This window comes from Pelophylax lessonae (genome assembly GCF_965119305.1).
Source record: "Pelophylax lessonae genome assembly, chromosome: 9".
NCBI lineage: Eukaryota > Metazoa > Chordata > Amphibia > Anura > Ranidae > Pelophylax > Pelophylax lessonae.
The window spans coordinates 136,340,139-136,363,645 of record NC_138776.1 but is presented as its reverse complement, the minus strand read 5'-3'; the positions used below and the strand labels follow the sequence as shown (position 1 = coordinate 136,363,645).

The following is a 23,507-nucleotide window of genomic DNA, read 5'->3' as shown; positions in this document are numbered from 1 at the left end:
TAAATGGTTGTATATCTTTGTAGTTTTATCTGTCACATTAACATATACAGTAATAAATCTTTTATTTTTTTAAGTAAGCGTTCATATATCCACTTTTCGGGACCATCTTGGTTTTCCTGATTTTGGTACGTTACTGTACAGCTGCTCTAATAATTACTTGAAGTTTTTTCCTATCTTTGTTAAGGATCCAGCCTTATTGCAATTGGTAATTCCGTTGTACCTTACCATATTCTATCTCTTCCCCCTCTCAGCTGGTTTGTTACAAACCCCTGTTCGCATTGTATCCCAGCCACAGCCGGTACGGAGGATTGAACCGCCATCTAGATTTTCTGTGAGGAGTGATCGAGGGGATCCTATTTCCAGTAGAAAAGATGACAGAAAGTTAGTTTCACTTCTATCTTAATAAAACCTAATGCAAATCTCAAAATTGTTACTTTTCTTTGTAGTAATGGATTATATCCTAACTAATTGTAGAGTTCAGGACTCTGTGACACCCCCAGCCCACCCGTAGTTCCTGAGTGGCAGTACATGTCGTGTTACTGTTGAGAGTCTAGTGTGTACTGCTACTTCCAACCTATGGCCCAGCGAGAATAAAGACTCCTGTGTGGGTCAGGGGTCAAGTCACTGAAAAATGAAGGGGGCCCAAAAATTAATCAGGGGGGCCGTAGCATTAAATATCTGGTACCTGGAGTTTTATGTGGGCGTGTGTATGGCATGTGTAAATATAAAATAAAATCTGAATGTGTGAAAACTCTATATAGTGTTTGACATTGTACATGTTCATACTTCTCTTTCGTTCATTGACGAACACAGCTCCTCAACGTCTTGACTGTGTGGATTATGCTGGCCCCTACAGGAGTAGGACACTAGGCAGGAAAGAACTTGACTATGCCTATGGGGCAGTCCCAGGGGGTATACTCCCACTCTCTGCTATAGGTACTCATTTTTTTTTCTGCCTAGTAAGGAGTAGGGACCTAGTTCCTTTCTGGGATCTCTGGTCCTGGCGATTTTTTTCTTTTTAAATGGAAAAATTTCCTCTATTATTTAGTTCCTGTTGAGAATCTACAATCAGTTGCCAGATTGGGTGACAGACTGGGTAATCCAGATCCAGAGGGTCCCCCCCAGTCTGGCCAGCGAGCCCCTGCAGACCGCAGCTCCACCACGATAAATCCCAACTGGACGAGGGCTGGCCTGCGAGTTAAACCTCTCACGAGGGTGCATTTGACTTGGCTTCAGCTTGAGTCGCAGTGTTTCTCCTGGCCGACAACACCTACATTACGATGGAGCGGTGGTCTGTCCGGAGCGGTGCCCACCCTGTTCCTGATGTGGTAGCTGTCCCCCCATGGGGTGGACATACCTTTTTAGGTCTGTCTGGGTGTTGAACTGGTGATGGGGGTGGGTGGGGAGCATGCCGCCGGTGACTGGGCGATCAAACTTTGGGAGGAGGCTGGACTTGATGGGGGAGCCTGCCAGGCCCCCTCCTTCCTCTTGGGATTGTTTTTGAGCTCCTGGGGTCCCCGGGATCCACGTGGTGCCGCCATTTTCTTTTAGCTTTTTATGCTACAGATCGGCGGCCATGTTTGTATAGCCTCAGCAGCCATTTTCTTGTGGTTTCTCATTGGAAATAGCGATGGCCATGTTTTTGAAGCCAGATGGGCGGTGATTCGGCGGTGGGAGCTCCTCCTCAGCCTCTAGTGCTGATCCTGGATTTTTCTCTTCCTGAACGCCGCATGGTGTGCAGTTAGTTCGGTGCTGTAAGTGCTTGATCTATGGTGGTGAGTTTTTTGGGGGTTCTCTCTCCCTCTCTCTGCTGTAGCAGCGGTAGTGCTCTGTGCTGGGCCTTGTGGTGCCACCAGCGTGGTGGGGTGTCCCTTGTAGTGTGATACACTTTTTTTTTTTGGCACTCACAGGTCCTCCAAGGTGGCAAAGGGGTTCTCTCATACCACTTTCTTTGACAATATTGTCACAGAACAGTGAGGGTGCCCAAAACGCACTTTTGCAATTCCTATGCGTTTTGCAATGCGGTACCCTTATGAGGATTCCCCCCTCAAAAAATGAACGGCTCCTCTTGTAGTGGACTCCCTGGTTTCCAGGTTGAATAAAGCCACTGTAATTCCGGTTGAAGAAACCCTGGTCTTCTCTGATCCAGCTTATAGGAGGTCGGAGTCCTTGACCCGCCATATGTTTACTGTAGCTGATTCGGCACTTAGGCCTGTATTTACTATTGCCCTGGTGTCGCAAGCTATGACCGAGTGGGCAAAACTTCTACGCTGGGACCTGGAAGGGGAACAGCTCCCTCCTGCCTTTGTGGAGCTGGCGGATCAGTTGGTCCAAGGGCTACAGTTTGTCTGTGAGGCCTATTTGGAGGTATTATTTGGCTGAAATGCTGGTCTGCGGACCAGGTTTTCTAAGAAGGCCTTATCTGATCTCTCATTTGTGGGGGATCGCCTGTTTGGAGCTTCCTTAGATGATATCCTCAAAGGCCTCACAGGGGGGAAGAGTACTCTTCTTCTACAGGCTTCCAAGGGTAAGGAGCCTCCTTGCAGATGGGGCATTTTCTTTTTGGCTCACAAGAGGCCTTTTCCTCCCTCAGGGTCTCAAGACAAGGGTTCTAACCCCTTCAAGGACTCCACCAGGGGTTCTAGGAGGACCTGGTCTGGCAAGCCACGAGTGGGTTCTGCCAGACCTGCGGACAAGGCTCCCTCTGCATTAAGGGGGGCCCCTCACCCGTGTCTGGGAAGGGAGGACTTCTTTGTTGGTTTCCGGATCCGTGGACCTCCCTGATACAGGACAAGTGGGTCCACGAAGTCATTCGCTCTGGCTACAAGATCGAGTTTCGATCTTATCCCCCGGAAAGACTCTTCCCTTCCAACTTGCGCTTGTCCTCAGATTGCTTAAGGGATCTCTTTGGGGTAGTGCAAGACTTGTTACTTCAAGGGGTGATTGTTCGGTTCTGACATCGGAACGTTTTCATGGTTTTTACTCAAACCTGTTTACAGTCCCCAGGAAGGAAGGGCAAGGTACGTCCAATTCTGGGCCTCAAGGCACTAAACTGCTTTGTGCGGGTACTGAAGTTCTGAATGTAGTCCATTCGCACGGTAGTGGCGTCCCTACACCAGGGGGATTTCCTCGCATCCATCGACATCAAGGACGCCTAACTTCACATCCCAATATGTCCCGGCCACCAGTGCTTCCTCCGCTTTGCCATGGGAGAGGAGCATTATCTGTTAGTGGCATTACCCTTTGTTCTCACCTCTGCTCCTTGGGTCTTCACTAAAGTGTTGGCCCCAGTGCTAGCATTTTTGCATCATGCGGGGGATCGCGGTACTGGGATACCTGGATGATCTGCTGTTGCGAGCAGAGTCTACGACTGCTATGTTGGACAACTTGGAGATTACTCTGTGAACTCTGAGGGAGTTCGGGTGGATTCTGACTCTTCAGAAGTCTGCTCTTGTTCCACCCACCAGTCCTCTGGAAAAACTCCAGAAATTGCAGGAGGCAATTCAGCTTCTGCTGTCCAGCAGATTGTCATCTCTTCAGACCTGCATGCAGATGCCCACGCCTGATGGTGTCTACCTTTGAGGCGGTTCCGTTTGCACAGTTCCACACAATATTTCTGCAAAAAGAGATCCTGGTGAAATGGAACAAGAATCCTCCCTCTATAGACAATCTAATCCTGTTGTACGAGAAGGTCCTTGGTTTGCTGGTTTCATTCTCTGGCACTTCATCAGGGAAAATCTTATCTTCCTCTGTACTGGATGGTCGTCATCACGGATGTCTGTCTGTCCGGGTGGGGAAGAGTCCAGGCTACCGATCAATGTACTGGAACTCTAAGCGATCAGACTTTGTCTGGATCATTGGACTATTTGTCTTCAGGGGTGTCCGGTATGAATTCAGTCTGACAGTGCCACAGCCATGGCTTATGTCCATCACCAAGGGGGCACAAGAAGTGCCCTGGCGGCTCTGGAGGTAGCCGTTATTCTAAGGTGGTCAGAACGTTTCGTTCCAGCCCTCTCTGCTTTGCACATTCCAGGAAAGTGCAGAGGTTTGTGGTACAGTCTCGGGATCTTCTAGCCGATGCCTTAGTTGCTCCTTGGAGTTAGTATCGTCTGATTTACACCTTTCCTCCTCTCAGACATCTGCCGAGACACCTGTGCAGGATCGAGACAGAAGGGATTTCAGTCATTATAGTGGCTCCAGACTGGCCTTGCCAGTCTTGGTACACCGATCTGGTATGGCTAGTCACGGATGCTCCTTGGTGTCTTCCTCTCATGGAAGACCTGCTGTCCTAAGGGCCAATCTTCCATCCTGCTTTACAGTCGCTGGCTTTGATGGTTGTTGAAAGCCAGGTGCTGAAGGATAGAAGGTTGTCTGAATCAGTGATTCCTACACTCTTAAAGGCTAGAAAATCTACCTCTAGGAAGATTTACCATCGCACTTGGCAGACATACATTGCGTGGTGTGAGTCTCTTAGGGTTCACCCTCGCTCCTTTTCTGTGGCTCGGATCTTGGCTTTCCTCCAACGGGGGGTTGAGAAGCGCCTGGCCTTGAGTACCTTCGGCCTTGGCGGTTTTCTTTCAATGTTCCTTGGCCACACATTTCTTGGTGCATACCTTTGTCCAGTGAGTTTGACACTTGACTCCTCCAGTGCGGTCTCTATTGCCGCTGTGGGATCTCAATTTGGTGTTGTCAGTTCTCCAGAAACCACCTTTTAAAAATATTTGGGAGGTCTCCCTGCTTCCGTTGTCTCAGAAGGTGGCCTTTTTGGTGGCTATTACTTCTGCACGCAGGGTGTCAGAGCTGGTGGCGCTGTCTTGTTGTTCACTTTACCTGATGTTTCACAGGGATAAGGTGGTTCTTCATCCGTGTCAGTCGTTCCTTCCAAAGGTCGTCTCTGATTTTCATTGATTAAAGACATCCTGTTGCCTTTCCTGTGTCCCAGGCCTCAGTATCCTAAGGAAATTGCCTTGCATTCCCTGGATGTGGTTCAGGCAATCCGGGTGTACCTGGCAGCTATGGAGTCTTTTAGGAAGTCAGACTCACTATTTGCCCTCACGGATGGACATCGAAAAGGGTTGGCTGCTTCAGCTGCCACCATTTCCAGATGGATCAGACAATGACTCAGGCTTATTCCATTAGGGTCAGGTTCCTCCTTTCCTTGTTGGAGCGCATTCTACTCAGGCGCTTGGTGCTTCCCGGGCCTTCCGTCATCAGGTGTGTGGTGTCACTGAGGGTGTTTTTACTTTTTTCCGGTGAGCTCCAGTTGTTTTATGATTGAGCTCCTTGTTACCTGGTTGGCTATGTTTAGCCTTGGGAAGTATTTTTTCTTGCTGTTCCCACTCCTCATGTTTTGACACTGCTTTGTGATGTCCCACGTAGTCAAGAAGATGAGGAGCTGTGTCCGCCAATGAACGAAAGAGAAAATGGGATTTTTGACTTACTATAAAATGTATTTCTCTGATGTTCGTTGACGGACACAGCACCCACCCTTCTATGGAGTTTGGGTTTTTTCTTCTTACACTGCTTGTAACAAAACTGAGTACCTATAGCAGAGAGTGGGAGTATACCCCCAGGGACTGCCCCATAGGCGTAGTCAAGTTCTTTCCTGCCTAGTGTCCTACTCCTGTAGGGGGCAGTATAACCCACGTAGTCAAGAAGATTAGGAACTGTGTCTGTCAATGAACATCAGAGAAATGGATTTTACGGTAAGTCAAAAATCCCATTATTTCAGTGTTGCTAAACTAAATGCAGCTTTTACATGTTGTTTTCTATTGTTTCAACTGAAACCTGTTAGGGCTCATTAACATTTGTGGTCAGGGGAAAGAGGCAGTAAAAACAGGCAGTTGAGCTGTGTTTTAACTGCTCCCTGACCACCCCCCTTGAGTTGCAAAGGCAGGCAAATGAGGTTGTACACAGGCTGTGGCAAAAATTTTCCCTGACCATTGCGTTTGCTGATGCACTTAGTTGTGGGGCAGAGATGCCCAATCAAATGCCTCTAAAAAGCAATCCACCGCAGATCAATTTTCAGAGGATGGGTGGCAAAGCCTGCCCCATGTGTAAACTTAGCCTTAGTGGCCTGTCCTGAGCAAAGTAAGTGAGTGCAATGGCTCACCTCCTGAAAACGCTAGTTCATAATTGCAGTACTGATTCTGACTTCAGTCCTGGGCCTGCAAAAAATATGCAAGCCAAATTGAAACATCTAACATGTTTCAAAGCATGACCAGCGTGACATTCCGGCAACTAGCATTTTTAAATCGTTCATGACAGGTATCCTTTAAAAATTTTAGGATCTGTAAAGAATGCCCTTGTCAAGTATAGATTCTGTAAATTTTTAGATGTAGACATCCCAATGGACTGTTCGGATTATTGCAGTCTATTGATACATTTACTTATTGGATGAAATAGATGAGCCTGTTCTGTGCTTGCTGCACTTCTGGGGATCTTTGTTCCTTTAGTCTCATTACAGTATTCCTAGAACCAATATAAAAATAGCAAACTCATCAGCCTAATAATTTTGCCATGCTGGCATGCTGTGTCGATGGAAAATTTTCATTGGCTCGTTGCATTTTGGCTGAGTTCATAAAGAACTTGCTATTTGAGTACAATGATATGGTTTTTTTTTTTTTGTTTTTTACAGTGTATATACAAATAACATATGGGATCTGTACATTCTTCATATTTATAAAATGTGCGCTGGTAAAATAAGGCAATGCAGATATACAGTACTTTTTTACATGTGTCTTTGTAAAGCTATTATATAAACCTATGTGATCTGAAAGATTGTAATCTTTTCTTAGCCGAGAAAGAGATCGTGACAGACGCAGGTCACGTGATCGTTCTCCTCAGAGAAAACGGTCAAGAGAGAGATCTCCACGGCGTGAAAGGGAAAGGTCACCTCGCAGGCCCAGACGGGTTGTTCCTCGCTATACTGTTCAGTTCTCCAAGTTTTCCCTGGACTGGTATGTAGGCTGCACGCTACTTCATCAACTCATTATTCTGCTTTAAAAGTCCATTGGTGCTTGTTCAAGGATCATTTGCTTACACATGGCCAGTTATTGATTCACTTATAAGAAGCTCTGCCACACCTCTCCTTTTTTAGTTTGCATGGTATGTATTGATTGACTGTATGAAAACTACAAATCTGAATGGTAGATTTTTCTTAATTGTACATCATATGACACTTCTTTTTACATGATTTCTTGGGTTATGCTGCCACCTTTAGGTAAAAATACACTGGCCAATAAAAAAAAGACAATTATTTTCCCAAACCGTCACAAATCATTTGGAGTACAACCTTACTTGCTTGACGTAATGTATGCCATTTGTCCCATCTGGTGTTATCACTTCCAAAAGTGATTCACTCAGCAGTAGCCCATAGAGGAAAAATTCTAGAAGAAATTGTGTTCTCAGGCTGTTGACCTAGTTCTTTCTTGTTTGAGAAAGACCCTGACAGTCCCTGTGGATGAGGTTGCAGTGTTTTAAGAGGACCTTTATCCAGAACAACTTGATAAAAAAATAATGTTCTTTAGCAAGGAACATACATACATATATATATATATATATATACAATTTTAAATACATTATTTTAATTTGTTACTTATTTTGTCTTTTTTTTTTTTTTTCATTCATAATGGCACTGTAGCAAATGTTTCCTCATATAAAATGGGTATCTACATGCTTTAAGGGACACCTGTCCAATTAATTTAAATTCAGTTTACATAAGTGGGTTAAGTACATCAAGAAAATATCCAGTCAATAATTCAGTGTCTGCTGTGTCTCGTTTGTGAAAGGAAAAGTAAATATGGCTGTGATCTTTGGCATTCGTTTAGGTACTGACTAGTATTCTCTTTTATTAGTATTCTGCCATCTCTGACCATGGAGGAACATTTTTTTTTTTTTTTGCACCACTTGCAGCTACAGTATTGGCTGTGAATGTTGACCGTATTGATTACAATGATTTACTGTGCATACTGGGAAACTTTTATAAGGGGTCTTGCACATGGGGCGGGCTCCGTTTGCAGTCTGCCTGCTCAGCGGGGTATCTATCTGAGCAAGCGGATGGCTGGTCAGTGTTCGCTCCGCTTATGCAGAGAAAACACAGCCAGCTCTCCATTTACACCCGACTGTCATCCAATCCGCCAGATGTCTGTTTTTAGCAGATCAGATTGGATGTTGTTGGGTTGTTGGGAGTCAACGGACACATGTCCGTTGACTCCCGCCGCACCATAGAGGAGGCTCCAATCAGGTTGGCCTAAAAAAAATCTCTCCACTAGTGTGAAAGGGGCCTTAGGCACTGACAGGGATCTGCTGAACTTGGAACAGGTATCCCGGAAATTTTGTGTATAAAATGTTAATCCAAAGAAAAAAGACATATTGCTGTAAGGCAACAGAAGGTCTGAAGGGAGTAAATCTGAAAAGGATTCAGTCATTCTGAGAATACTCCTGCATTCTGCATACTGTATGTTTGCAATTTTTGTTGAGTGCTGTACTTTTTGTTTCTGACGCAGTCCCGGATGTGATATGATGGAGCTGAGGAGACGTTATCAAAACTTATACATTCCCAGTGATTTCTTCGATGCCCAGTTCACATGGGTGGATGCTTTTCCTATCTCTCGTCCTTTTCAGCTTGGTAGCTACAGTAACTTCTATGTAATACACAAGGAAGTGGACCCCCTTGATAAAAATACTGCTGTACTGGACCCTCCTGATGTGGATCACACATACAGTGCAAAGGTGTGGTGTTCATTGGTATACATGGAAAAGCTTTGTATTACTAGAAGGCTTGTTATATGGAATAACATGTGAAATGCTCCAGTGTGTGTTGTGTATATGTACAAAGAATGGGGAGGGCAGGAAGTAACTATCCATACAAATCCCTGGAAGTTACATTTCATTCTTGACAACTAAGCTTCCTATTATAAATGTTACAGTCACAGAGAGTATACATTATACATATTTTGATTATTTAAAACCAGTATACAATATGGCCTTTAAACATTTAAATGTAAAGAATTACACACTCCAGAGTCCACTTATGTATCTATTACTGACACAGTGGATATATAATATATACTTTATGACTGTAAACTACATTTTAAGTACACTAGCTTTGAATTTCTAGTAAACGTAGTTTCAAAATAGTTATCTGCTCCAGTGTCTGTTCTTCAGGTCTTTAAAGTGTGATAGCCACACAATCCTTCATATCTCTGGAGGCAAGTGCTCAATCTTGCTATTCTCCACCCAGAGATCTTTGGTTAGGCGCCAGCTTCAATTAGGCTGCTGCACAGGTTCCCAACAAGACAAATGTCTGTACAATCCTTGTCCTTCCACTACAGGCTAATTAAAACCACATAAAATACCAGTCTTGGGGTTACAGTATCGCATGCCTCATTTGAGAAACTTCAAATTGAAGTGCCAATTATGGTTTTTGGCACATGCCATCTTCGTTTGGGGGCATGTGATGCATTTGGGAAGTTAGTCAAGTAAAGCACACTATAGAGTAACTTAAAGAATGCCATGTTTGCCTTAATCCCCAACCACCTCCAAGCATATTTTCCACTGGGAGCTGAAGGAAATACCTGGTGCTTTTAGGCCTCAATGAGAATGCCATTTACTCCATGTGATATTGCTGGCACATAGAGAGTCCATAGTCCTGTGTAAGCTACAACTCCACTGACTTGTCGTTTACAAGGCGTTTACTTTTGCTCCCAGCAACTAAACAAATGTGACAGGAAAGGAGGGTGAGTATATATGGTGCTGAAGGGTTAGGTAGTAAAATGAACCTGCTGCTTCGCCTTGCATGGAGTAGAGCAAAGATAAGGTTGTCATGCTCTGTATGTTCCTTCAAGTCTTAGACTTGCAGCTGAAGAATAGCCTATAATGGAAAAGGTATACCTGGAAGACAAGTCAAGTTTTTTCTCAATATTGGGATTGCAAGTGGATACTCTTGTCTGGAACCTGTGCAGACAATAAGATGTAAGCTGTAACCAGAGAAAGAAGGGTGCTTCTGGGAGTGTAGCCTGAACTGGGGTTTGGAGAACCTTCTGGACGTAGGACTTATAAATTACAGTTCAAATGAATGTTCAACAGTGTTAAATCTGTAAATTATTGGTCATTCAAGAGACACTAAAGTAACGGCTTGAAGGATACATTATACCAGTGGTCTCCAAACTGGCCTGGGGGCTGAATGTGGCCTTTTCCTTGCCCCTATCCGGTCCTCGAGCACTATTCCTCCCACTGACATTACCAATTGTCACCATTCCTCCCTCTGACACCATGATGCAGAATTATTCTTCCCACTGTCACCAAGGATGGGACACTATTCCTGACATCAATGATGGGTGTATTGTTATCAACGCCACAACATTTTCTACTCCCACTGGCCAGTTTGTAGATCCCCCCCCCTTCCCTCAGCATTATACCATTATTCTCTGTGCCAGTGTGAGATCCAGAACAGGATTCTAGAATGTAGAACTGTGAATATTTTTTTTACTAAAGGATTACCCACTTGGTTTTTCCCTTGTGCTCATATTAGGTCATGTTGTTAGCAAGTCCATCTTTGGAGGATTTATATCACAAGTCATGCGCTCTTGCTGAGGACCCAACGGAAGTTAAAGAAGGCTTCCAGCATCCTGCAAGGCTAATTAAGGTAAATATCAACAGACACATTTGTTGGTTTGAATAACACATTATAAAAAAAAGAAATAGATGCTCTCTTAAAGTGAGCCTAAAGTCGACTGTAATTTAAGGTTCACTTCTTTCATAAAAAATCTATTGTTTGAGCAGCCAAACAGGGTCTCTCACAGAGAACCAGAAACGTTCGAGACTGATAAGACCCAGAAGGAGCCTGCACCAATAAACTGGTATTTTAGAGCATACTGGAGCTTCAAAGGGGAGTTGCAGACTGAAAGACTTTTTGCTTTTAAAACAAATCTGTAAAAAAAGAGAGCGAGATTGAGACAGTCTTTGCTGACCTCTTCCAAAAAATACTACTTGTCACTTACCTGGTATAAGCTTGCAGCTGGTGAAGTCCGAACTACTGATCTTCATTTTTGTTCCAGTTCTGTCCACTCAAAGTAATGTTTGTTCCAGTCAACTCAAAGTTATGACGCTACAGCCAGAAAACGAGTTTCTTCACAGCCTCTATACTTCTATCACCACTGGTTTATTTTAAGGCTGATGGCGCACAGCGGCTACCTCCTTCCCCTCTTTGTTGCTAAGAAAATCATAACATTTTTGGGATCCCTAACATTAACATTTTTAAATAATCAAGTTTTATCAGAGTTACAGCAGTAAAATCGATAGTGCCAATCACTTTTAATGCTTCTCTGTGAAATGTTGCAGCAATTGCTATGGTTATCTACAAATCGCTAAAGAAAATGCTGTAGCAAATTTCTAGTGACTCCAGTGATTAAATTGCTCGCTACAAATCAATTTGAAGCAGCAATTAATCTCTACAAAAAGAAATCCTAAAGCAGAAGACCGGGAAAACCAACATCGACCCTTGTAGTGGTCCCCATTTGCACTGAGTCAAGGGAAATATTCCCAAAGCACACATTCCCTGAAATGACTTGAATCAGGTGGATGCTGTAGCAATTTCCAGCTGGGAGCCGGAATCAACACAAGTCAAAGAAAAATCACAGCACACCGTAGATCTTCAGGATAGCGTCCAAAACTTTGTGATCACATCATTGAAGTAAAATGTTTTTGAGGCAAACAGGACCTCTTCATCAGGCCTACAAATGCATGCTTAATGAAGGGGCCATTTGTACTGCAAGGGTTAGATTCTTGTTTTAGTCTAGGGATAGAAGAATAAGAAGAAATGCCTTTTTTGCTCTCTCCTCTGGTAGCCACTGCTCTTCCCTCTCTCTGACATTCCTGGATGTAGATGGGCCCCTCAACGTCTTTGTGTACAATGCAGGACCTATGGTCCTGCATTGTTTGTGAAGGATATTGGAAAAGCAGCAAAGAGAAGAAACTTCAGGGAGTGGTCATATGGCTGGGAGGAAGCCTGCCAGGGAGAAGATAAGTATTTCTGTTTTTATTTTTTCTACTCCTAGACAAAATGAGCATTTGACCTGTTGCAGTGCACATAGGGATTCACTGCATGGATTGACTTTTGTTTTCCCTGCTTGAAAAGAACCCGCTCTGAGTAAAATATTAATGCTGCCTTTTCTTTCTGAAAATAGTTATGTGGCTTTCATGCTGATCAAAGGTACTTTGACTCTGTCACTCAGATAAAATATATTTAAAACGGATTCTGACTTCATTTTTTGCATGCTTGTTCCAGGTTAGTTAATGTAGTTACTACTAGATGATTGTCAGATGATCAGTGAAAGCCAGGGAAGTACTATTCCTAGTAAAAGACCATTAATGATAGTCCCTGTATTTCACTATAGCATAGATTGTCTTTAAAGTTTTTACTAAGGAAAAACCCTTTTCCTTTTTTGAATTTTAATTTTTATTTTTTATAGGTCTTGAATAGAGTGGAGAGAGTTTAGAACATCTGTCAGTTTTTTATTGCAGTCTGTGTCCCAGCTATAGATATTCACTCTTTCTGTTCTGTTGACCATTATCACCAAAAATGAAGAAAATCCCAAATTTTGGATTGTCACCAGAACAGGAATAGAGGGGAATACTTCCAATGTGGACACTAGTTCTTTTGACCGAGGTGATAACTAGGGATTCCCTTACTTTGAAGCTGGGTTCACACATATGCGAATTGGATGCAGGGAAATTTGCATGACAGCCAATTGTTACCGGCTCTCAAAGAAGCAAATTCACACAGGTCCGGGGTGGCCGCAGCCTGCATTCAAAAAGGGTCCTGTGCACCTTTGGCTCCGATTCAGGTGCAAATTCAGGAAAAAAATTCAGACCTGAATTACACCTGAACCTGTAAAAAGGGACGCACCGAACCCCAGGCATGAACCCACGGTTACATATGTGTGAACCTGGCCTGAAGGAATTTCCTCTCCTTTTCTGTTTTGACTATGGGAAAGGGAAATCACTCCAGCAGGGCACAGTTGGCAAAAACAAAAACTGGTATTAAAACCCTCCTTTATTCAAAATGTAAAAAAAAAGTTTTTACTTTTAATTCTACTTTAAAAAGTAAAAAACAAAACAAGGCAGCAACGTAGCTGCAACTGACAAATACAGGATCTGTAAAGAGATTTGTGGATCATGTTGTCTGTCCAGTCTTATGTGATGTAAAGCACTGATGTATCAGAGATGAGATGGCTTTTAATGTCCAGTTGTTGCTAATGTGCTTTGCCACCCATACAGGTTACACCTCAACCCAACCAGCCTAACCTGGCCTAATAAAATAAATATACTGCATACCTAGATGCATAGTTTTTGATGCTGATAGTTTTTTTTATTTACCCAACTCAGCGGTTTAAAGCCCCGCTCCGGCTAAAACATTTTTTTTAATTAGTAGAGTGGTTAAGAGTTAGAACTATCAAGTTTTTCTTTTTGTGTCCTCAATGGGGCAGGAAGAGAAAGAACAACGAAAACCTGACAGTTTCTACCAAATACATGTATTTTTGTTGCTTTCTCTGTCCCCATTAGAGAGAAAGATCCCTTGTACTTATGAACCCTGGGACAGGAAGTGGGTGCAAAACTCCTGAAATAGGGACGCAGACAGCAACAAAGTAGAGGTTCTAGCCAAGTACCCCTCTGGTGAAAATTAAAGTGTTGACTAGGTTTTAACTGAATCTCAGTAATGCTTGTATAATATCATTGATGAGTTTTTTTTGAGAAACCGATGCCTTTCTGTCTAAATTTTTTTGCATGCATAGTATTTTGAGTTAGCGGTTTAGGCTTAATTGTTCTTGTTTGTTTCCTTGTACAGTTTTTAGTGGGGATGAAGGGTAAGGATGAGGCAATGGCAATTGGAGGACACTGGTCTCCTTCAATGGATGGACTAAATCCAGATAAAGACCCTTCAGTGCTCATCAAAACTGCTGTGCGTTGTTGTAAGGCCCTGACTGGCATTGACCTGAGCTTGTGCACCCAGTGGTAAGTACATTTCTTACCCCGGGACATGTCTATATCAGCAGCTTCCCTTCCCCCAAGCTATGCAGGTGCCCTAGTTATGCCAGATTTGGTATGTCTATCAGGTACAGAGGAGGAGCGGGGGAGATTACATTTTGTATTGCTATTTTACTTAATGTTAAATGTTTATGTGCATTATGAAGACTTTTATTTATTTTTTTTCATGCTCAGCTGCAGATCGTCCAGAAGATCACATCTTACTCTATCTAAATATCCAGTTGTGTTGCCGTGTTTTCTAATGGTATTTCGAGCTTTGTTGACACCCCTCCGAAAATTTTATTTTTTGCTGAAATTACGTTGCCTGATATTGCTTGATATTATGGAGTACTGTCCACATACATTCTCGCAAATTTATGTAAAGTTCAGTATTGACAACCATTCATTCTGTCTTATATACTGTATTCGAAACAATGCTTCGACTTACCTGAAGAAAATCAATGGCCTTTATATAATTGTGTTTTTTTTATTTTCTTTTTGTAGACAACCCAGAGCTAGCTGTTCTTGATGTGCTGCAGGAAAACTAGGTTCTTATGTTCAATGCATTCTAGATTTTGTTTTTCCAACATGCTTCTTCCCTTGCAACAGGTACCGTTTTGCAGAGATTCGCTACCATCGCCCTGAGGAGACCCACAAGGGGCGTTCGGTTCCTGCTCATGTGGAGACAGTGGTTTTATTTTTCCCGGATGTTTGGCATTGCCTTCCCACCCGCTCAGAGTGGGAAAACCTGTGCCGAGGATACAAGCAGCAGCTGGTCGACAAGCTTCAGGGTGAACGCAAAGAAGCTGATGGAGAACAGGCACTGAACGCTAATCCCTTTTTCTATTTCCGCTTCTCGCAGGCACAGGAACACAGGCACAATGCACTGCACACACTAAATACACTCCCTAAAAGAACACTCCTTGTGTGACTTTCACCTATACCAGCTTCCTAACATGGAAAAAAAATGATATTCACATTATATTTCTATATATCATTTTATTAAATTTGTTTTTTTGCCTATAGTAGAATTAGCTTGTGGGGTCCGTTGTATTTAGTGACAGTTGGCCCTTTTCACCATCTTCCCATCTCTGAGAAGGTTCACATTAATCATTTTCATCCCTCTATCTAAATAATAAAATCTGAACCTGGTGATTGTTTGGCTATAAAGGAATAGATATCACTTGGAATTAACACAGGGTGGCTTAAGTTGAAGACATGGGACTATGCACACTGTGCAGTCTATGCAGACGAGCAGTGGCTGTGCATACTTGTATTGCTTTTCCTGTTCATCCTCCCTTTGTTTCACAGATCTGACTCAGACTGACTTAGTGGTCGGTGAAAGTGCTAGAATGTGTGTATGTGCCTCAACAAAGCTTTAGGAGAAGACAATGAAAAATTGTGACCTTGCTACTTGCTCGGACCTACGACAGATTTCATTGCTCCAGTAGTAGTTTACTAACCATGTTCTTGTACATTTGTGTTAGGAAGAAGAAGACAAAGATGATGAGGATGCAAAGGAAATCTGTACTCCTACTCACTGGTCCAAACTTGATCCGAAGATCATGAAGGTAAATTCCTGTTTTTATTGAAAACCATATCCATTTCTGTTTTTTTTTTTTTTTAAGAGAAGAACGCATATGTTTATTACTTTCAGACCACGGGTGAGATTTACTGAGACTGGTGCACACAGAATCTGGTGCAACTGTTCATACTAACCAATCAGCTTCTAACTTCACCATATTCAATTAAGTTTTGGCAATAAACCCTGGAAGCTGAATGGCTACTATGCACAACTGAACCAGATATTTTGTGCATCAGTAAATATCCCCCCCCCCCCCGCCTCACTGATTATAACCGCAGAGCAGTCTGAAAAAAGAAGCAAAGATGGAGCTTCTCTGACTAAATTGTGTATGGAAATTTCATCCTGAGCTGTAACTGGCTTTATTTCGTAAAGCAGACAAGGATAGCCTGGTCACATGTGAGGCTTTTACTTAAAGTAGAACTATAGGCAAAACTTTTTTTTTCTCATTTTGGAAAGAGTAAGGAAGGGTTATAACCCCTGTCAGTTTATTTTTTGTCATCTGTCATGAGATTTCTATTCACTTCCTGTCCTATAGCCAAAACAGGAATTTCGAGGAAATTCTAGCAAATTAAGGGAATCCCTTGGGGACCCGCAGGTCACCAATACTAGTTTCCTCTTTTGAAGACTTCCCTTCTGTTACTTTTCTGGGGACAACCCAAAATTTGTGATTTTCTTTTACTTTTACTTTCACTTTCAATGATAATGGTAAACAGGATAAAAAGAATCTCTCTAATGGGGACACTAACAGGTGTTCAAATTCATCTCCACTCCATCCAAAAACTAGAAAAAAGTTTTGTCTTTAGTTGTACTTTAAAGCATTTGTAAAGTCATATTTTTTTTTATTTAAAACAACAAGCATTTTATACTTACCTTCTCTTTGCAATGCTATTGCACATAGCAGCCCCGATCTTCCGCCTTATGGGTCCCCTGCTGGCACATTTGGCTCCTCCTCTTCTGTGTGTGCCACCATATCAAACTGCTACCAATAATGGGACACGTGTCATGCGGGCTCGATCCCAGGCTGTGCTGCTTGCATCTACAGACACAGACAGCAAGGTTCAGCCTCGCCCCTTCTCCCTTGTCACAGGATTTGACTGACAGCCAAAGCCTGTGAGAATGGAGAGAAGAGGAGAGAGCCACTAAAGATTGGTACAGCACTGGATCGAGATGGGGCACAGGTAAGATTTAGGGGGGTGAGGGAGCGATGCATATACTGAAACATTTTTTTAACTAAATGCAGGGAATGCATTTAGGTAAAAAATGTTCAGGCTTTACAACTATTTTAAAAGTCACAGAAAGGACACGCTTTGATTGACTTCCACTGAGTCTTGTCTACTTACTTTTCCTGTAGAATATTTAAGAACTTAGACATACTCTACATTTATATTGAAGTACCGAACTGTGAGCCATTGTGTCATTAGATGGAAGTACCTAGACATACAATTTGTTTAGGGGAGAAGCTTTAATAATTTACCATAGTATTTTGCATATGATCAGTGAGCAGTTTGCTTATTAACACAAGGGGCTATGCCAATTACATGCAAAGAACAAGACTGTCTAATGCTTATAGCCGCCAATGCCAGTAAATCAAGTCAAGCTGTTTGTCAAGTAGCTGGTGGTTGTAGAACACATTATTGGCCCTTATGCTATATATGTCTATGTCTGAATAAATGTAATCCAATGGAAAGCGCTATTCTATACAGTAAATTGAGGGTTCAAAACATGTTCTGTAAAACTCTGATTAAGCAACTCAATAACAAAGTATTTACATAAAAGTTTATTTTTCTTTTATGTAAGAGCCTCCTTCTTCATCTGGCTAAAATTCAGAACATTTTCCCATTTTGCTTTTAATTTATTTTAAAGCTAAATTCCAACTAAATACACCTGTATTTGTATTTCTGTCTATAGTCCTTGGAAAACTGAATGATAGCACTTATAGTTAAAGTAGAACTTCACCCTAAAGGGGAAGCTCCACTTTATGTACTCCTTCCCCCCTCCTCTAGCACATTTAACACATAATTTGTTTTAGGAAGCGGGTACCTACTTTTCATAGGTTACCGCGACCATTTAAAAAGGTCACCCCCCCCCCCCTTGCTTGTAGCCCTCTGGGACATGTCACAGGCCACAGAAGGCTGCCAGAATTTTGACAAAACTCAGTGCAGCTCAGGCTTTCGCAGTGGAAAGCTGGCTGTGAAGCCACAAGGAGTCACAGCTGGCTTCCTACATTAAACATGCAGGTGCTGAGCACCCGAGAACTGGCAAAACACTCCCTGAACAGTCGCTTTATTAATTCTCAGCAGCTACAGTATTTGTAGCTCCTGACTTTTAATGTTTTCTTTCTGGGGTGAAGATCCTCTTCCAAGTAGAACCCTAGGCAAAAAATGTATTTTCCTATGGAGTGGGGCTGTGCATGGGTTACCTACTCATTTTTGTCTAGGGGATTGCAGAGCGGAGATATACAGTGCCTTGAAAAAGTATTCATACCCCTTGAAATGTTCCACATTTTGTCATGTTACAACCAAAAACAAAAATGTATTATGTGATAGACCAACACAAAGTGGCACATAATTGTGAAGTGGAAGGAAAATGATAAATGATTTTCACAATTTTCTACAAATATTTGGAAAGTGTGGCGTGCATTTGTATTCAGCCCTCCCTTGAGTCAATACTTTGTAGAACCACCTTTCACTGCAATTACAGCTTCAAGTCTTTTTGGGTATGTCTCTACCAGCTTTGCACATCTAGAGAGTGACATTTTTGCCCATTTTTCTTGGCAAAATAGCTCAAGCTCTGTCAGATTGGATGGGGAGCATCTGTAAACAGAAATTTTCAAGTCTTGCCACAGATTCTCTATTGGTATTAGGTCTGGACTTTGACTGGGCCATTCTAACACATGAATATGCTTTCCATATCCATTCCATTAAACCATTTCATTTTAGCCCTGGCTGTATGTTTAGGATCATTGTCCTGCTGGAACCTCCGCCCCAGTCTCAAGTCTTTTGCAGACTCTAACAGGTTTTCTAAGATTGCCCTGTATTTGACTCCATCCATCTTCTCATCAACTCTGACCAGCTTCCCTATCCCTGCTGAAGAAAAGCATCCCACAATATGATGCTGCCCCATCACGTTTCACGGTGGGAATGGTGTGTTAAGAGTGATGTGCAGTGTTAGTTTTCCGCCACACATAGCGTTTTGCTTTTAGGCCAAAAAGTTCAAATTTAGTCCCATCTGACCAGACCACCTTCTTCCACATGTTTCCTGTGTCCCCCACATGGCTTCTCACAAACTGCAAAAGGGACTTCTTATGGCTTTCTTTCAACAATGGCTTTCTTCTTCCCGCTCTTCCATAAAGGACAGATTTGGGAGTGCACGACTAATAGTCGTCCTGTGGACAGATTCTCCCACCTGAATCTCTGCAGCTCCTCCAGAGTTACCATGGGCCTCTTTGCTGCTTCTCTGATTCCTTGCCCGGCCTGTCATTTTAGGTGGACGGCCATGTCTTGGTAGGTTTGCAGTTGTGCCATACTCTTTTTTTCCATTTTCGGATGATGGATTGAACAGTGCTCCGTGAGATGGTCAAAGCTTGGGATATTTTTTTATTACCGAACCCTGCTTTAAACTTTTCCATAACTTTATCCCTGACCTGTCTGGTGTGTTCCTTGACCTTCATGATGCTGTTTCTTCACTAACGTTCTTTAACAAACCTCTGAGGGATTCACAGAACAGCTGTATTTATACTGAGATTAAATTACATACAGGTAGACTCTACTTACTAATTAGATGACTTCTGAAAGCAATTGGTTCCACTAGATTTCAGTTAGGGGTATCAGAGTAAAGGGGACTGGAAACAAATGCAAGCCACACTTTTCAGATATTTATTTGTAAAAAATATTGAAAACCATTTATCATTTTTCCTTTCACTTCACAATTATGTGCCACTTTGTGTTGATATATCACATAAAATCCCAATAAAATACATTTTCGTTTTTGGTTATAACATGACAAAATGAGGAAAATTGAAAGGCGTATGAATACTTTTTTCAAGGCACTGTACTTGCCTAATCTGCCGATTCTCCAAGTGCAAGACTGGTCCCTGCTGCTCCTGCCCCCACCTCACATGCTAGCGGTCTTGTGAATGAACTGTTCCTCATGCCATCACATCCATAGACCGGCTCTGGACATGAGGACAGCAGGAACAGTCCACAGCTAGACGTGGGGGAGCATGGTTTTCCGGAAGATCGAAGGACCAGGTAAGTATAGCCTTTAGTTGTGCCCCTAGACAAAAGGAGCAGTTAACTCATGCAGTATGAGCACAGCCCCACTGCATGGGAGAAACTTTTTTTTCATGGAGTTTATTCTTTGAGGAATATGATGGTGCCCTCTCTCCCCTGCAGACTAGTTTTTGGACAGTGAAAGAGCTGTACCAGACTGAAGACCACCCTCTGCTCACTAATTCTATCAAGCTGTTAGCATATTTACATGTAGCACACATGATTGGCTCATGGTTCTGCTGCTTCTTTGTGATTTACTATTACACAGCCAAGCAAGATCTCCCTTCTGCTGTGTTATTAATGTAGAAGACAGTGGAAAGCTTGAGACTTGATTGTAATGGCTGGACTGTTAGGTTGAGGAGAGATTAAGATCCAGCCAGTACATGGATATCAGTTTTTTTGCAGTCCTCCCCTTTTTAAAGGGTGTTTTTAAGGTTAAGTACAGGCAATAAATGAATTTCACACTTGCACCGTAGGCACTTTGTGCTGCCTGAAAGCACTTCTATTAAATCTTAAATCCTTCCAGTGCACCTGTGGGCACTGAGTGGGTGCAGAATGTCTCAATTTCAGCCCCTATAATGATAGGGTAGTCCCTTTTTATATTATGTACACTATGACACAAGAGGCTTCCTAAGCATACCGGAAATTGATTAAGATTTAACAAAGGTACTTACTAATTCACAAAGTGTACTTCATTTGTTGCTCTCAATTCAGACAGATTCACTTTGAAGTGCAGAGCTTTAAAGAAGATCTATTATTATAATTTTTATTTTACAGTTCTGTCCCCTATTGGACAAAGTACATCCAGTAATTTTAATAAAGTGCTGTGCTATTACAGAAAGATAATGCAAAATCATATATGTGCTCTAAACACAATCGGCAAAAAAGTCAACACAGTAAAATAATTTATTAATGCACAATAAAAATAAAAATCAATAAAAAAATCCCTATTGTATGAGTCCCATAAAGTCGGTGAGTGCATACAAAAAGAGGTAGTAAAACATCCAGTGAAGAAAATCAATGTTAAATCAATCCAAGCAAGTTGAAAAAGTTTGTGAAAGTTGAAAACCTTTACCACAATGGACTCCTTTGGGTGCACTTTCCCCTAAATATATTGACCTTTGCAGCAAGGTCAAAGCATGATCGCTCACATCTACACCTCCTCAGCTTCTTCTAGAACTCTGATCATTACAAGAAATTCAGGTGGTAGATTGATGGGTCAGTCCAATGTTCAAAATGAAATAAGCCAACATAGCACTCACTGCTTTTTATATTTAAATTATAAAAATAAAGTGCCACTCGCATGTTAAAAGATAAGTGGAATTTAAAGCAATATATATGCTTTTGTTTTGATTGTTACTGGGGGGAGCAGATGATTGTGGATGTTCTAAAAAAAATCCAGCTCCTGAAGCCAATAGCGCTCTCCCACTCAGTTCCGTGCATTTATGCCCTACGCATTTCATCAGGCTGGTGTCCCTGATTATGTAATTACAAACCGCAAAGGGTGTGGCTATGTGGAGTGAGAAAGAGTGGCATTTGATTTTAATACTATAATAGCAGTGAGCACTATGTTGGCTGTTATTGTATTATGAACATGTGAATTGCACTTACCCATCCATCAACCACCTCAGTTGCTTGTGATAATCAGAGTTCTAGAAGATTCAACAGGATTTGATTTTGAGATGACCAAGCTGAGAAGGTGTAGATCTGAGTGATCTCATAGGTACGTGCTTTGACCTTTGTTACATTGGTCAATATATTGAGGTAAGGGCGCACCCAAAGGGGCCCATTGTGGTAGAGGCTTTCAATTTTCAAGTACCTTCTTCACTTGCTTGGAGTGATTTCACATAGATTTTTTATCACTGGATGTTTTACCACTGATTTTTGTATACACTTATAGACTTTATTAGACTAGTACAATGAAGATTTTCCATTGATTTTAGATTTTATTGTGCGTTATTGAATTATTGCACTATGCTGACATTTTGTCACTGCTCATGTTAATAGCACATATACCTGCTTCTACATTATTTTTTCTGAAGAAGCGCAGCACTTTGTTTCAGGGTGAAATATTTTATATTTTTGCTTGCAGCTCTTTTTTGGCATTGGTGCACACGATATTTATTCACATGCAGTACTTTGCCCATTTTTCTAAGTGCTTTTCTAACCCTAGTTATGAGTACTGACCTTCCCCCTCTTGCTGCATCTGAGCCAACAACAGCCATGAAGAAGACTGCTGATACATAGCTGCAGCTTGCCTTGACTAGGGGCACTTCTCAAGAGAAGCAGCGACAAGAGGAATGCAAAAGCTGGCATGTCCCCCCCTCCTTATGCATTCCTCCATATCCCTCTTAACTGCTGTTGGATCAGCTACAGCAGGATGAGAGGGGGGCAGGTCAGTCTAGAGTTAGTACTATATGTACTTTGCCCCATATGGGACAGAACTGTGAAATAAAAATTATGAAAGATCTTCTTTAAATAATGCAATAATTCTTAGTTATGATGTGCAGTGTGATGTTTCTATGTATGAACATTTTTTGGACAGGTAAATGATTTGCGAAAAGAGCTAGAAAGTCGAACACTTAGTTCCAAAGGACTAAAATCTCAGTTGATTGCTCGATTAACAAAGCAGCTTCGAGTTGAAGAACAAAAAGAGGAACAGAAGGAGCAAGAAAAGTGTGAAAAAGAAGAGGAGGAGGAGGAAGAGCGGAAATCGGAAGATGATAAAGAGGTTTGTGTCCTTGTGTAACCTTTAGTCCTACCTAAACTCTACTACCTAAATAATACAAAATTAAAATGGCAACAAGTGAACGTGCCGTTTCTTTCGCTAGGAAGAGGAGCGAAAACGTCAGGAGGAAATGGAGCGTCAGCGAAGAGAAAAGAGATACATTTTACCTGACGAGCCAGCAATTATTGTACATCCAAACTGGTTAGCAAAAAATGGCAAGTTTGACTGCAGCATCATGTCTCTAAGCGTCCTGTTGGACTACAGGATAGAGGACAATAAGGAGCACTCATTTGAGGTATGTGCTGTAAATTGCTTATACACTACTTTTGTTTTTTGTTTTTGCTGTAAATTGCTTATACTTTGTTGCAGGAATATGGTCCTATAAAGATGGCAGTAGCTAAAAAAATATATATTTTTTTAACCAATTTATTTACCTATTTTTCCCTGGTGTCATTGCTCCATGCGTTTACTTTTCTAAGGCCTGCGGCTTGTATAGGCAATGCACCATGTCAGATTAGTCATCCATACACACAGCTGTACCTTCTAATGACTGGTGCAGTGATGAGTTTCCCTTTGTGCGCACAACCTCTCCATGCTTGTACAGCTCAGTGGAGGCTGTTTAATGTGCTGACATGGTTTTTTGTATGTATGAATCAAGCCTAATGGGTATAGAAATACAGGTAATAACTATTAAAGTGATAATAAAGGTTTATATATTTTTTCTAATAAAAATAACAAACATGTTATACTTCTCTCCTCTGTGCAGTTGGTTTTGCACAGAGTGGCCCAGATCCTCCTCTTCTCGGGTCCCTCTTTGGTGCTCCTGGCCCCTCCCTCCTGTCGATTGTCCTCACAGCAAGCAGCTGAGGCCTATATTCCACCCTGCCTCTCAGTA

At 42.1% G+C, this 23,507-nt stretch overlaps 1 protein-coding gene across 3 annotated transcripts in view; it reads left to right on the top strand.

The window, feature by feature from the left end:
• Positions 1 to 23,507, top strand: part of CCAR1 (cell division cycle and apoptosis regulator 1) — a 106,869-nt gene that overhangs the window by 58,185 nt on the left and 25,177 nt on the right. Inside the window, exons 9-17 of one of the 3 annotated variants that reach the window (XM_082268416.1) lie at positions 252 to 381; positions 6,798 to 6,959; positions 8,508 to 8,733; positions 10,535 to 10,648; positions 13,850 to 14,016; positions 14,638 to 14,848; positions 15,516 to 15,599; positions 22,517 to 22,615; positions 22,716 to 22,907. In XM_082268416.1, coding sequence (XP_082124542.1) covers positions 252 to 381; positions 6,798 to 6,959; positions 8,508 to 8,733; positions 10,535 to 10,648; positions 13,850 to 14,016; positions 14,638 to 14,848; positions 15,516 to 15,599; positions 22,517 to 22,615; positions 22,716 to 22,907 — 1,385 coding nt within the window. Of the gene's footprint in view, positions 1 to 251; positions 382 to 6,797; positions 6,960 to 8,507; positions 8,734 to 10,534; positions 10,649 to 13,849; positions 14,017 to 14,637; positions 14,849 to 15,515; positions 15,600 to 22,429; positions 22,616 to 22,715; positions 22,908 to 23,507 lie in introns of all 3 variants that reach the window. The other 2 variants (XM_082268415.1, XM_082268414.1) reach the window with 2 other exon arrangements.